The following is a 14127-nucleotide window of genomic DNA, read 5'->3' as shown; positions in this document are numbered from 1 at the left end:
ATTCTTCTGCTAGTAAACCGTGTGGGCAAAGCTGCGTGAGTCCACAATAGAGAGGTGGTGAAGAGAAACCTTCAAAAAAAATAAAATAAAACATTATAGCCCGCTTAAGGCTTTGAGGGGGAAGAAAGCATCTTCACCAAACCCCTAACCTTTGCCGGAGATACTGCAAAAATAAAAAGGGATAATTTTTAGGCATCTTCTGTAAGGAATAAAACATGTAAACCATGTTTGTAAATCAAGGATCCAGTTTGGATTTACCGCTGAAACATTTTTGTAAAACAACAATCGGGGGGGGGGGGTTGGTTTTTTTTGGTGGTGGTGTTGGGATAATGACGTTCCAGGTAGTCCTCGACTTAACAACAGTTCGTTTAGTGACTGTCCAAAGTTACGACGACACTGAAAATTGTGACTTTTATGACCGCTTTTCGCTCTTAACGACCGTTGCAGCGCCCCCATGCTGATGTGACCCCCAAATTTGGCACCTGCCTTCTATTTATGACGGTCGTGGTGTCCCCGGTCTCACGCAATTCCCCTTTTTAGCGACCTTCCGATGAGCACCCGCCGCGATTCACTGAACAACTTGTGGCAAGGAAGGTCGTAAAACGGGGCAAACCCGCTTAAATGTTAGCACAACAGGGGTCGGCAAGGACTCAAAGAGCCGTTTGGACCCGTTTCCCACAGAAAAGAAAACACCGGGAGTCACAAAACCCTTTCGACCTCTAAAATGAAGATAACACTGCGTAGATCTTTTTTTTTTTTTTTTACCTTTATGCTCCGTATTAAAAAAAACAATAGTGTGTTGCATTTATGAAATCAATGACCTGCTACAGAGAAAACACATTTTTATTTCTCCGTGCAACAAAAACATTTTGAACTCTGAGAAAAAAAAAAGTGGGTCGAAAAGCTCAATAAATTACGTGTCGCACATTGGCGGTTGTGACGTGTATTTTGAGCGACGGAGCCGCAGCAGAGGGATGAAAGAGCCACAGGTGGCTCCAGAGCCCCGTGTTGCCGACTCCTGAGTTAGCAACAGAAATGTTGGGCTCCATTGCGGCCATAAGTCGAGGTCTTCCCGTATTTCAGTATCGGGTCGGTTTCACAGTGTCTTCCCTCTTTCTGTTTCAGGAGAACATCCCCGATCTCTACAGCCACTTCCTAGATATCAATTTAGAAGCTCACATGTATGCCTCCCAATGGTTCCTCACCCTTTTTACTGCAAAATTCCCTCTCTACATGGTCTTCCACATCATCGACCTGCTGCTGTGTGAGGTACGTGTGCCCACCCACCAAACTCCGCCGAAGCTGGCCCCGGCTCCGAAACCTCCCCCTCCCTCCCGGGTGCCTGGGAAGGGTTTCGTGCTTGTGACCAGATGCGGAACTGGGAAAGGAGGGCGGAGGGCATCTGGGGACATCTGGATCTCTCAAGGAGGTCTGTTTCACCAGCCCTGGTTGAAGTTTCCTTCCTTTCCTTCCTTCCTTCCTTCCTTTTCTCCTTCCTACCTACCAACCTACTTACTTATCTTCTTTCTTTCTTTCTTTCTTTCTTTCTTTCTCTTTCCTTCCTTCCTCCTATCTATCTACCTATCTTTCTCCTCCCTCCCTCCCTTCCTTCTTTCCTCCCTTCCTTCCTTTTCTCCTTCCTTCCTTCCCCCTTCCTTTTCTCTTTCCTTCCCTCCTTCCTTTTCTCCTTCCTTCCTTCCTCCCTCCCTTCCTATCTACCTACTTATCTTCTTTCTCTTTCCTTTCTTTCCTATCTTTCTTTCCTTCCTCCTTCCTTCCTTTCTTCCTCCCTGCCTCCCTCCGTCCTTATCTTCTTTCTTTCCTTTCCTTTCCTTCCTATCTTTCTTTCATTCCTGCTTCCTTCCTTTTCTCCTTCCTACCTACCTACCTACTTACATACTTACCATCTTTCTTTCTTTTTCTTTCTTTCTTTCTTTCTTTCTTTCTTTCTTTCCTTCCTTCCTTCCTTCCTTCCTTCCTTCCTTCCTTCCTTCCTTTTCTCCTTCCTTCCTACCCAGTTTCCCCTAAAATAAGACCTCCCCTGATAATAAGCCCAATCGGGCTTTTGAGCGCATGGCAATAAGGCCAAGCGCTTATTTCAGGGTTCAAAAAAATATAAGACAGGGTCTTATTTTCGGGGAAACACGGTACCAACCTACTTACTTACTTATCTTCTTTCTTTCTTTTTTTTTCTTTCTTTCCTTCCTATCTTTCTTTTCTTCCTCTTCCTTCCTTCCTTTTCTCCTTCCTTCCTACCTACCTACTTACATACTTACTTTGTTTCTTTCCTAACTTTCTTTTTTCTTTTTCTCTTTTCTTCCTTCCTTCCTTCCTACCTACCCTTCCCCTTCCTTCCTTCCTATCTTTCTTTCCTTCCTTCCTCCTTCCCTCCTTTTCCCCTTCCTTCCTACCTACCTACTTACATACTTACCTTCTTTCCTTCCTTCCTTCCTCCTACCTACCTTTCTCCTTCCTTCCTTTTCCTTCCTTCTTATCTTTCTTTCCTTCCTCCTTCCTTCCTATCTTTCTCTTTCCTTCCTTCTTACCTATCTTTCTCCTTCCTTCCTATCTTTCTCCTTCCTTCCTTCCTACCTACCTACTTACCTACCTTCCTTCCTCCCTCCCTCCTTCCTTCCTACCTTCCTTTCTTCCTTTCTTCCTTCCTTCCTGTCCTTCCTTCTTGGCTGCTTGGCCTGGGGACTATATGACTTACAAGGTCCCTTCTAACTCTATTCATCTGTTAAACCTGTGGACATTTAGGGTTTTTTCCCCCTTTTCTTTTACAGGGCATCAGTGTTATTTTTAACGTCGCACTTGGGTTGTTAAAAGTGAGTATTACCATTTCCGGGCCAAGTCGTATCATTCCTGCCAGGCTCTTCAGCCGCAAGGCAGGCCGAACTGAGACAGCTGGGATTTGAATTCCTTGGGGATTGGAAATCGTTTCAGCCTCAAGTCCAAGGAGCTACCAACAAGGGGGAGGGAGGGTTGGGAAGCATGGGCTTGCTGATATTCCTGGGATCTTCCTCCCGTTGCTCCGGGTCCTCCTTAACCTGTGGGTTGCAGGAAAGGCTTGGGAGTCCCAAACCGAATCAGGAAACGGGTTGGGGGAGGCCGAGGTTCTCGCGCACTAAATTGGCTCACAAATTTTGTGCAAGAGTTTTATCCTCTAGACCAGTGATGGCGAACCTTTTCGGCATCGAGTGCCCAAACTGGAACACGTGTGCATGTGTGTGCGCCAGAGCGCCAGGAACCCGAAGACCAGCTAGCCAGCGTGCACATGCCTGGTTTTTGGCTGTTTTTGGCTGTTTTTTGGGGCATTTTCAGGCCGTTTTCAGGCTGTTTCTTGTGCCGTTTTTGGCTCGCAAAACAGCCTGAAAACGGCTCAAAAAACTGGCCTGAAAACGGTCTGGAAAACAGCCAGAAGATGGCCTGGAAAATGGGACAAAAAAAGCCATTTTTGGGGCCATTTTCAGGCCGTTTTTCGGGCCATTTTTGACCTGAAAAACAGCCTGAAACCCGCCCCCAAAAAACGGCCTGAAAATGGCCAGAAGATGGCCTGGAAAATGGCTGCAAAGTGGCCTGGAAAATGGCCCCAAAAAAGCCATTTTGGGGGCATTTTCAGGCCGTTTTTTCGGGTCATTTTTGACCTGAAAAACAGCCTGAAACCCACCCCAAAAAATCGGCCTGAAAATGGCCTGGAAAATAGCCGGATGGTGGCCTGGAAAATGCCCCCCAAAATGGCCTGTTTTTTTGGCCATTTTTCAGGCCATTTTCAGGCGCTCCTGTGCCCGCAAAGACCAGTTGGCCAGAGCACATGTGCACGCCGGAAACCAGAAGAGCAGCTGGCGATGGTGCGCGTGCCCACAGAGAGGGCTCTGTGTGCCACCTCTGGCACCCGTGCCATAGGTTCGCCATCACGGCTCTAGACCAAAGGCCAAGGAAGAAGCCAAAATGTCTCACTTCTTCCCCGTCATTTCTTTATTTTCCCTGCTCTCCTTCTCAACTTACGACAGGTTCATTTAGCAACCAAAGTTACAACGGAGCTGAAAAAAAAGCGACTGTAAAATGATGATCTTTGCCTTGTTCTGGGTTCGAGGTGGGGGAGCCGAAAGACTTGCCAACCAGTAATTTCTCCTCTCTCTCTCTCTCTCTCTCCCCCCACCCTCCCCGCATGTTCCTAGACCACCAGGGAGGACTTGCTGCTGACCGACTTTGAGGGGGCTTTAAAATTCTTCCGAGTGCAGCTCCCCAAGAGGTACCGCTCGGAGGAGAACGCCAAGAAACTGATGGAGCTGGCATGTAGCATGAAGGTAACTCTGGGCGGGACCAGCCGGAAGGGGTGGGGCGTGGGGGGTGGGGGGTGGGGGGGGGAGGTCTCCGTCTCTTCCGAGGAGTTGGCTGAATCTCTCTGCCGTGGGTCAAGTCTGAAAAGCGAACCAAGATGGCCGAGACAAAGGCAGGGACAGCCCCGCTTTGCAAACAGTTAAAAAAAAAAAATACGTGTGAATGTGACCAGATGCGAAACTGGGACATGAGGGCGGAGGGCATCTGGGGACACCTGGATTTCTCGAGGTCTCCTTCCTTCCTTCCTACCTACTTACCTATCTTCTTTCTTTCTCTTTCCTTCCTTCCTTCCTTTTCTCCTTCCTTCCTACCTACCTACCTCCTTACCTGTCTTCTTTCTTTCTTTCTTTCTTTCCTTCCTTAATTCCTCCTATCTACCTACCTACCTTTCTCCTTCCTTCCTTTTCTCTTTCCTTCCCACCGACCTACTTACTATTTATCTTTCTTTCTTTTTTCTTTCCTTCTTTCTGTTCCTTCCTTCCTTCCTATCTACTTACCTACCTATCTCCTTCCTTCCTTCCTTTCTTTCTTTCTTTTTCTTTCTTCTTTCTACCTACCTACCTACTTACCTATCTTTTTCCTTCCTTCTTCCTCCTTCCTTCCTCCTTCCTATATACCTATCTTTCTCCTTCCTACCTACCTTTTTCTCCTTCCTTCCTTTCTCCTTCCTTCCTTCTTCCTTCTTCCTTACTATCTACCTATCTTTCTCCTTCCTTCCTTCCTTCTTCCTATCTTCCTTCCTTCCTTCCTTCCTTTCTCCTTCCTTCCTTCCTTCCTTCCTTCCTTCCTTCCTTCCTTCCTTCCTATCTATCTATCTATCTATCTATCTATCTATCTATCTATCTATCGGTATCTTTCTCCTCCCTCCCTTCCTCCCTCCCTCCCTCCCTTTCTCCTTCCTTCCTTCCTTCCTTCCTTCCTTCCTTCCTCCCTCCCTTCCGTTTCATTCTGATGTAGTGTTCTTTTTGGTGACCTGTTTTTTAAAAAAAGCCGCTAATGTGATCTTAATTTCCCTCCTGGGGAGCTGCTTGCCTTCCCTTGTGAGGCTCTCCCTCGGCCTTTCTCAACCTTGGCAACGTGAAGACAATGGCTAGGGAATTCTGGGAGTTAAAGTCCACCGGGCTTCAAAGTTCCCACGGTTGAAAAACGCTGGTCCGTCAGTCTATCTGATCTATCCCTTTTGGCTGCCTGACACTGGAAGAGCAAAATCAGGAATTCCCCTTTCCTTCCTCTTTCCCTTTGTGTGCGCATACACACATTCACACACAAATGCTCCCGAGTATCTCTTCTGCCTCAGGGTCACTAGAGGGAGCACCAGGACGAAGCTTAACAAAATTCACACAACCCCTTTTTTCTGACCCAGCTTTGGCATCTTTACAGCCAAGTGGACTGCCCAATCCGGCAGTCCCTGGTGCTCCTTAACTTTTCAAATCTTCAGCAACTTTAGCAAGCAAAAAGATTTTAGGAGAAGAACCTGCAAAAAGGGGAAGAAAACAGCCAGCATTGTGTAAAAACAGGATTATTGCAACTAAGACGTGACCAGTGCCCTTGTCACCTCACGGTTAGATTACTGCAACGCGCTCTACATGGGGCTACCCTTGAAGAGTGTTCGGAGACTACAGTTGGTCCAGAACGCAGCCGCGCGAGCTGTCGTGGGTGCACCTAGGTACACCCACATTACACCAATTCTCCACGAGCTGCACTGGCTCCCTATTGGTCTCCGGTCACAATTCAAGGTGTTGGTTATTACCTTTAAATCCCTACATGGCTCAGGGCCAGGGTATCTTCAAGACCGCCTTCTACCACATAGCTCCCAGCGACTGGTAAGATCCCACAGAGTTGGTCTCCTCCGGGTCCCGTCAGCTAAACAATGCCGGCTGGCAGGCCTGCGGAGGAGGGCCTTCTCTGTGGCTGCCCCAGCTCTCTGGAACCAGTTACCTCCTGAGGTCCGGACCATCCCCACCCTATTGGCCTTCCAAAAAGCGGTGAAAACCTGGCTTTTCCGGCAGGCCTGGGGCCGTTGATCTTGCTTTGCGATCTGACGAGATCTGTCCATGAATGATGTGAATGAGTTTTTAATGTTTTTAATTTTTAAGTGTTTTTATAGTGATTTTTTTGAGTGTATTGTGAGCCGTCCTGGGTCTTCGAAGAGGGGCGGCATATAAAATGAATGAATGAATGAATGAATGAATGAATGAATGAATGAATGAATATTCTATTCTATTCTATTCTATTCTATTCTATTCTATTCTATTCTATTCTATTCTATTCTATTCTATTCTATTCTGTAATTCTGTTCTGTTCTGTTCTATTCCGATGTCTTTTCTATTCTATTCTGATTTCTATTTCTATTACTTTTCCAATTTCTATTCTATTCTATTCTGTATTCTTCTCCTATTCTATTCCCTGTCCTGTCCTGTCCTGTCCTGTCCTGTCCTGTCCTGTCCTGTCCTGTCCTGTCCTGTCCTATCCTATCCTATCCTACCATATTCTATTCTATTCTATTCTATTCTATTCTATTCTATTCTATTCTATTCTATTCTATTCTATTCTATTCTATTCTATTCTATTCTATTCTATTCATTATTCTGTTGACGGAGCTCTAATATGTATTTTTTGTCTTTTTTAAGATTAGCCAAAAGAAGTTGAAGAAATACGAGCGAGAATATCATACGATGCGGGAGCAGCAGGCTCAGCAGGAAGATCCCATCGAAAGGTTCGAGGTGAGGCTCTCCTGCTTCCGACTCACACCCCCCCTGTGTGTAGAACTAGACAAAGGGTAGCACAAAGACAGGAAACTGGATCTAGACTGAGTCTTATCCCCCTCGCAAAATAAACCAATTTCTTGGCAACAACAACAAAAAAAGATCAAGATTTTGACCCTGAATCATTTGGCAATTCCCTGGTTATCTCTTCTCCTCTTCTCTTTCTGGCCTTGCATTTTTTTTCCTCTTCCTTCCGTGCAAACATGAGTTGGGCCTCACTTAAATGGCCTCTAAAACAGTGGTGGGATCCTCCCGGCTTACCAACCAGGTTCGGTGATTGCATGCTTCGCTGCGCGAGCGTGCGCAGTTTAAACAAATCTTCAATTCTGGGTTTCTTCGGAGGAGTAACATAGCTGATTTCGTGCAGCAATCGGCTCTGTCGCGCACATCAGCTGAGGAAAGGTGTTGGTTATCACCTTTAAAGCGCTCCATGGCATAGGGCCTAGCTATCTGCGAGACCGCCTGCTGCTACCGATAGCCTCCCATCGACCCGTGCGCTCCCACAGAGACGGCCTCCTCAGGGTGCCATCAGCCAAACAATGCAGGCTGGTGAGCCCCAGGGGGAGGGCCTTCTCTGTGGGGGCACCCACCCTCTGGAATCAGTTGCCCCCAGAGATAAGGAGAATCCAAGACCTCGGTGCCTTCTGCCGTGCCCTTAAAACTTTCTTTTTCCAGCAAGCCGGGCTGGCCTAACACTTTTTAAATGTTTTAATTGGTTTGTTACTGTTTTTAATTATGGGCCAAATTTATATATATATCTTTTAATGGTATTTTAATATTTGTACTCTATGTTTTTATGTGGCTGTACACCGCCCTGAGTCCTTAGGGAGAAGGGCGGTATACAAATTCAAAAATAAATAAATAAATAAATAAATAAATAAATAAATAAATAAATAAATAAATAAATAAATAAATGTAGGAAAATAGGGCGGGTGGGTGGGCCCTGCTGATCGGCGAGGCGAACTGGTTCGCTCCTAGCTGATCATCAGAGTGAACCGGTTCGTTCTCAGCTGATCATCGGAGCGAACCGGTTTGTTCCCAGTTGATCGTCAGAGTGAACCGGTTCGTTCCCAGCTGATCGTCAGAGCTACCGGTTCGCTTGAACCGGTCTGAACCAGTAGAATCCCACCACTGCTCTAAAACCTGAACCACCCAGAGCCATTTTTGCAAATTTGGTCTCCCTTCCCACACACCTGGGTTGCCAGGGCTGTTTTCAGCTGCTTTTAAGTGTTTTAATTGATCTCCTTGTGTCATGAAAGCAGGGATGGACCCAACCCTGAGGGACTACTGGCTTGGCAACATCTTAATTTGAGCCAGGAATCTGAATTCATTTACTGTATTTATTATGACTGTTCATTCCAGAAGAATGTGGGTGGCATCGGGTCGGGGTTCATGCCTGCCCCCTTTTGGCATCCTTGCAGAGAGAAAACCGACGCTTGCAGGAAGCCAACATGAGGCTGGAGCAGGAGAACGACGACCTGGCCCACGAGCTGGTGACCAGCAAGATCGCCCTGCGGAAGGACTTGGACAACGTAAGACTTTCTCTCCTCTCCCTCCTGCGTGGTCAACATTTTTAGTACTCTGCTTGTTCGAGAAGCGAAATATTCCTGAGCATCTTCCAGCTCATGTGTTTTTATCCAGTCATTTATTTTCCTTTTATTCTGTTGTTCCATTCTCCACTTCTCATCCTCCTTCCTCTTCTCCTTCTCTTCTTCTTCCTCCTTCTGCCTTACCCAAGGTACGTCTCCGGCTGCCTCTGAGACTTGCACACATAAGTGCATGTGATGACCCAGGGCACGGCACCGAGATAACACAAACAGCTGGCAGTTCAAACTGCCCCTTTATTGCTCCAATCTTCCCCAAACACTCCCATGTTTCTGGCAAGTCCCAGAGCAGAGTCCTGCACAAACCTCAAGCAGCCTCTGGCTGCAATTAGTCCAGCCCAGCGCTGTCTGCGCCAAGGCTGCACAGCAATAAATCCAAATTTATTTGGTCAATCAAGGACAAATCAAGAAGCAAAAAATTCAGAACGCCAGAAGGAATGCAAAGACTCTTTGGAAAGTTCAAACGTTGTTTATTCCTGACAAATGCCCCTCCCCACAGCGTCTCCTTAAGTCTCATTCCCCAGGTGTGCCTTGTGAAGATTGGCGAGGCTCTTTCCTCCCGAGTAGCCTGCTCAGATTGCGCTGTTCACACCTTCTCTCCACTCTCCAAGCCCTTGGATCAGGAGGGGTTGGTCCTTGCTCCTCGACTGAGCTGTCCCTCATGTTCACCCTGACTTTGTTCCTCCCTGCCTACAATCTGGCCTAAACCTGAAAGTCCCTGGCCGTCCCCATTTTCTTCCAAAGACAACAAAGCCACCCCCTCAATCTCTTATTGGCTCAGGTTCCAGCTCGTCTTCCCCCACAGATTCAGGCTCCCGCCAGGGTGCATGACAGTGCGAAAGGAAAGCTTCCAAGGTGAAGCGTCCTTGGTTGACAATCCATTTTCTTTGAAAACTTTCCACCAATTTGGCAGGAGGTCCTTGGAATAGGCTCAGCTCTTCCGGGGCCACCTCCTTAAATCCTTGCACTCTCTGTTCTGACCTAGGCTTCTTTAGAAATTAATCAGCACAAACTTAGTCCCGGCAAACCTCTTTAATTCATATGGCTGTAAATTACTTTCATTTACAGTCCACAAGGCTTGATAAACAGCCTTTCAGAGGAAGGTTTATCAACACCCACCTTATCTCACATGGAACGCTGCCAAAGAGCTAATTTCCAGACACAGGGCAAGGCCAAACTTGGCACTGAGTCACAAACAGAATTTTCAAATCTTGAATCGGCCAGATGAATTAATTGCTTCCTGCAAAACCTCACTTCCCATTCGCTTCTCTTTTATGTCTTATGGGAGGGGCCAATCATCTCCAAGCCTTACTCCCAAGTCGACCCTGTTTCCTTAATTGTTCCTGTCTCCTGGCAGCTCTGCGAATGCGCACACTGGAAACAGGCTCCCGCTGTTCTTCTGCCTCCCTAGTGTCAGACTCCGGAGACTCCGGAGGCAGCAAAGAACTCCCAGATGGTCCTGGCCCCATCTCTGCCTCTGACGCAGAGCCCTCATCCGAGCCTTCCCCAGACTCCAGGACTGGCCCACGTTCCTCCCCATACTCCTCACTGTCTGAATCTGCTGCCAGCTCTGCTGGCCACAACACTCTCTTAGCCAGCTCTGTCTTTGTGGTGTGCCAGGACTGTCAGCGTTCCAGAAAATCCCCCGACTCGGCCTTGGAAGCCATATTAAGCCGGAAGCTTCAATGCTGCCAAGGACATGCCATCAGCATGCCCAAAATGGAAGAGGATCAGTCCTCCCACAGAGGCCAAAACTTCCCCAAACAGGAACAAAAAGTCTTGGGAAGGGTTAGAAGCATTCCTGGCCTGGAAGAGCAGAAAAAAAAATCCTGCTTTATAATTCTGATACATAAGAACTCCAACTGCTACTCTGCTCTTGGCCAAGATTAAGCTTAGTGTCTTTGTCATCCTCATAACGCCCACAGAACACCGGAGCTTTCGGATTTCGGGTCATTGCGACAGTGTTGTAGCTTGTTTCCTGGGGGCAGAAAAGCTGCAAGAAGACAGGAAGCCTTCCCGCAGGGAAACGGGCTGTCGTCTTGCCATCCCGCCAAAATGGTGGGCTAAGAGACACCTTGGCAACTCCGAGACACAGTCTCCTTTCCTTCTCCAAGGATTGACTCTGCTGCTATCGCTACGCTCTTCTTTTGTCGTTTAATGACCCCGTAATCCCTTGCAAGGTGGAGTCTTGGGCAACCAAATGGAGCTTTTTACTGGCCGGATGCCCTTCCTGTCGCCAATGCGGAGTTTTGTTCAGCAGATATAATCTCATTGTGCCCAGAGAAAGAAATATCTGCCTCTACTGAGGATCGAACTCACAGCCTCCTGATTGTGAGGCCAGAGCTCCACCTCTAGGCCACCCCACCCCACTCCTAACGCTACTCTCCGTTATCTTAAAATCTTGCCTTGGATCACAGGGACCCCAAAACTCAAGCTTGATTCTTAAAAGTTCCCCTTCCCTCTTCTTTTTTTTTTTTTTAAATTTGATTTATATGCCTCTTGCTCGCTTTTGGGTGGAATGTCTGCTTAAGAACCGAGCAAAGTTTTCCCCTCTCTTCAAATCTGTTAACTCTCGTTCTGGTCATTTGGCCGTCGGTGTTTCCCTTTCCAGGCGGAGGAAAAAGCCGATGCGCTGAACAAGGAGCTCCTGATGACCAAGCAGAAGCTGATAGACGCCGAGGATGAAAAGAGAAGGCTGGAGGAGGAATCGGCTCAGGTTGGGACAGGATCGGGCCGGAGGGGAGCAGGGCAGGCAGGAGGTAGGAGGGAATATGGGCAGTTCTAGTTTTAGGCGATCCTTCCTGCAGTTCAGCATGTGATGTCTGTGGAGATCCTCAGTCATCCAAGGTCATTGTTGTCCTATAGGTGCTTTTTTTCAAGAGGAAACTGGACTTTCTTTTTCTTTGAAGACATTTCGCTTCTCATCCAAGAAGCTTCTTCAGTGGGGAATGGAAAGATTTATATTCCTAGCAGACAGCTGGTCATTTGCATCCTTTTAGAGAAGGGGTTCCCAACCTTTTCCATACCCCTCACCCCTAGAACGCTTCTGACATATTCTCACACCCCTTACGAAAGTAAATAATTATATGCATATAATTATGCATATGCACTATTTATTTTTTTATTATTTGTTTGTTTTTTTTTAATTTGTATACCGCCCTTCTCCAGCAGGCCTCAGGGCGGTGAGCAGCCAGAATAAAACAGAACATACAAAATTTAAAAACAGTTTAAAAATAATTAAATATTTTTGGCCGCAATTTAAAACAAACCCAATTAAAATCAATTAAAATTAACCAAAACTGTGGGATCAAGCCAGCCCGGCTAGGTGAAATAAATAAGTTTTCAGGGCCTGACGAAAAGTCCGGAGGTCTGATATTGTACGTATCTCTGGGGGGAGGTTGTTCCAGAGGGCGGGTGCCGCCACAGAGAAGGCTCTCCCCCTGGGGGTCGCCAGCCGACACTGTTTGGCGGACGGCACCCTGAGGAGGCCCTCTCTGTGCGAGCGTACTGGCCGGTGGGAGGCTATTGGTGGCAGAAGGTGGTCTCGTAAATACCCCGGCCCTAAGCCATGGAGCGCTTTAAAGGTGGTCACCAACACCTTGAAGCGCACCCGGAAGACCACCGGGAGCCAGTGCAGCTCGCGCAGGAGAGGTGTCACATGGGAGTGCCCCGTCGCTCCCATAACCCCCCGCGCGGCCGCATTCTGGACCAGCTGGAGCCTCCGGGTGCACCCCAGGGGGAGCCCCATGTAGAGAGCATTGCCATGGAGCATTGCCCCATGTAGAGAGTATTGCGCTATAATTTTGAAGCTTCTAAATCCAAGTTTTCGCACCCCCTGGAATATCATCTCGCACCCCCAGTTGGGGACACCTGTTTTAGTGGGTCGTTGAAGCCACTTGGAGGTTTTTCTGTGTCCTCAGGGTCACCTGGGTGGTGCTTCTAGTACCCATAGTCTGCAATTTTTGTTTCCTCTGGAAATCCATTCCTACTCCTACACCCATTCCAAGGGTGTCCATCCCAAATTGTATAGCTAAACGTCTGTATAGATTCTCAGTTCTCTAGGTCGTGGTTGTCCCAAAGGTGCTTTTTTCAAGAGGCAACTGGACTTTCTGGTTTTTCTTTGAAGACGTTTCCCTGCTCATCCAAGCAGCTTCCTCGGTTCTGACTGAATGGTGGAAAACGGAAGGATTTATATTCCTTGCAGACAGCTGGTCATTTGCATCCTTTCAGAGAGTCATTGAGGCCACTTGGAGGTTTATCTGTCTCCTCAGGGTCCACCTGAGTGGCACAAATGGGCGTGGAGCCTTCTTGGAACTGATGAAAGGACTGTGTTGTAGACCAGGGGTCTCCAACCTTGTCAACTTTATGACTTGTGGACTTCAACTCCCAGAATTCCATGCGCTGGCTGAGGAATTCTGGGAGTTGAAGTCCACAAGTCATAAAGTTGACAAGGTTGGAGACCCCCTGTTGTAGACTGAAGATAAAGGATGTTGTATAGATGATATGACATCATCGATATAAATCCTTCCATGCCTCATCACCATCCAATCAGAGCTGAAGAAGCTTCTTGGATGAGAAGCGAAACGTCTTCAGAGAAAACAAGAAAGTTTGGTTGCATCTTACGGGGGAAAAAAATCACTTGTGGGTCCAACATCCGATAAGCACCCTTGCTGAGGACAGAAACACCAAGAATCGGTTGTCTTGGTTTTTTTCCTTCACCATCATCTCTGGTCTGGTCTGGTTCTCTTGTAGTTATTCATCCCCACAACCACATTCCCCCATCCCTGTTAGAAAGAGAGCAGTAGTGTCCCAGAAGGGGCTGTGAGGGTTCCAACAGACGCCCTAATTAATTCATGAGCCTCGAGCCAGATTTCAAAAGAAATCCAGTTATTTATTAGGAGCAACATGTCAGCACTTATCCAAGTGGAGCTAAAGAAATCCAGTTATTTATTAGGAGCAACATGTCGGCACTTATCCAAGTGGAGTCAGCTCTGCCCCACGTAATTTACGGCCCCACTACGACCCTGTTTTCCCCCTCCTCCCTGGATGTGTCATAAATCCTTGCCCCAAGCTCTCCAGGTTGACAGGACTGGCTTCTCTGCTTCCTTCCCTTGTGACTTGTGTCCCCCCCATCAGAGGGTTTTTTGGGATTAGAGAGAGGAAAGGGGGATGAGCTCAGAGACCCTGGCAGAGGGATGAATGAACGAGCAGCCTTTCCGTCTTTCTCTTGAAGCTGAAGGAGATGTGCCGGAGGGAACTGGACAAGGCCGAGTCGGAGATTAAGAAGAACAGCTCCATCATCGGGGACTACAAGCAGGTATACAAGAGGGAGCTGCTCCGAAGCGACCCTGGGATCAGGCTCTCTTGGGCCAGAAAAAGCTTCACCACCTTGCCTTCTTTTTTTTTACACAAAA

General features: G+C 47.6%; 1 protein-coding gene across 1 annotated transcript in view; it reads left to right on the top strand.

Annotated features, from left to right (window-relative positions):
* Positions 1-14127, top strand: part of RABGAP1 (RAB GTPase activating protein 1) — a 99502-nt gene that overhangs the window by 78461 nt on the left and 6914 nt on the right. Inside the window, exons 17-23 of the mRNA XM_070955769.1 lie at positions 1126-1269; positions 2787-2828; positions 4182-4310; positions 6975-7067; positions 8531-8641; positions 11325-11429; positions 13947-14030. Coding sequence (XP_070811870.1) covers positions 1126-1269; positions 2787-2828; positions 4182-4310; positions 6975-7067; positions 8531-8641; positions 11325-11429; positions 13947-14030 — 708 coding nt within the window. The remainder of the gene's footprint in view (positions 1-1125; positions 1270-2786; positions 2829-4181; positions 4311-6974; positions 7068-8530; positions 8642-11324; positions 11430-13946; positions 14031-14127) is intronic.

The sequence above is a fragment of the Pituophis catenifer genome, unplaced genomic scaffold (assembly GCF_029215685.1).
Source record: "Pituophis catenifer annectens isolate HBS135680 unplaced genomic scaffold, rPitCat1.0.hap2 SCAF_17, whole genome shotgun sequence".
In the NCBI taxonomy this organism is placed as follows: Eukaryota; Metazoa; Chordata; class Lepidosauria; order Squamata; family Colubridae; genus Pituophis; species Pituophis catenifer.
Note: the sequence above shows the minus strand (reverse complement) of the source record. Positions and strands in the feature narration are given on the sequence as shown.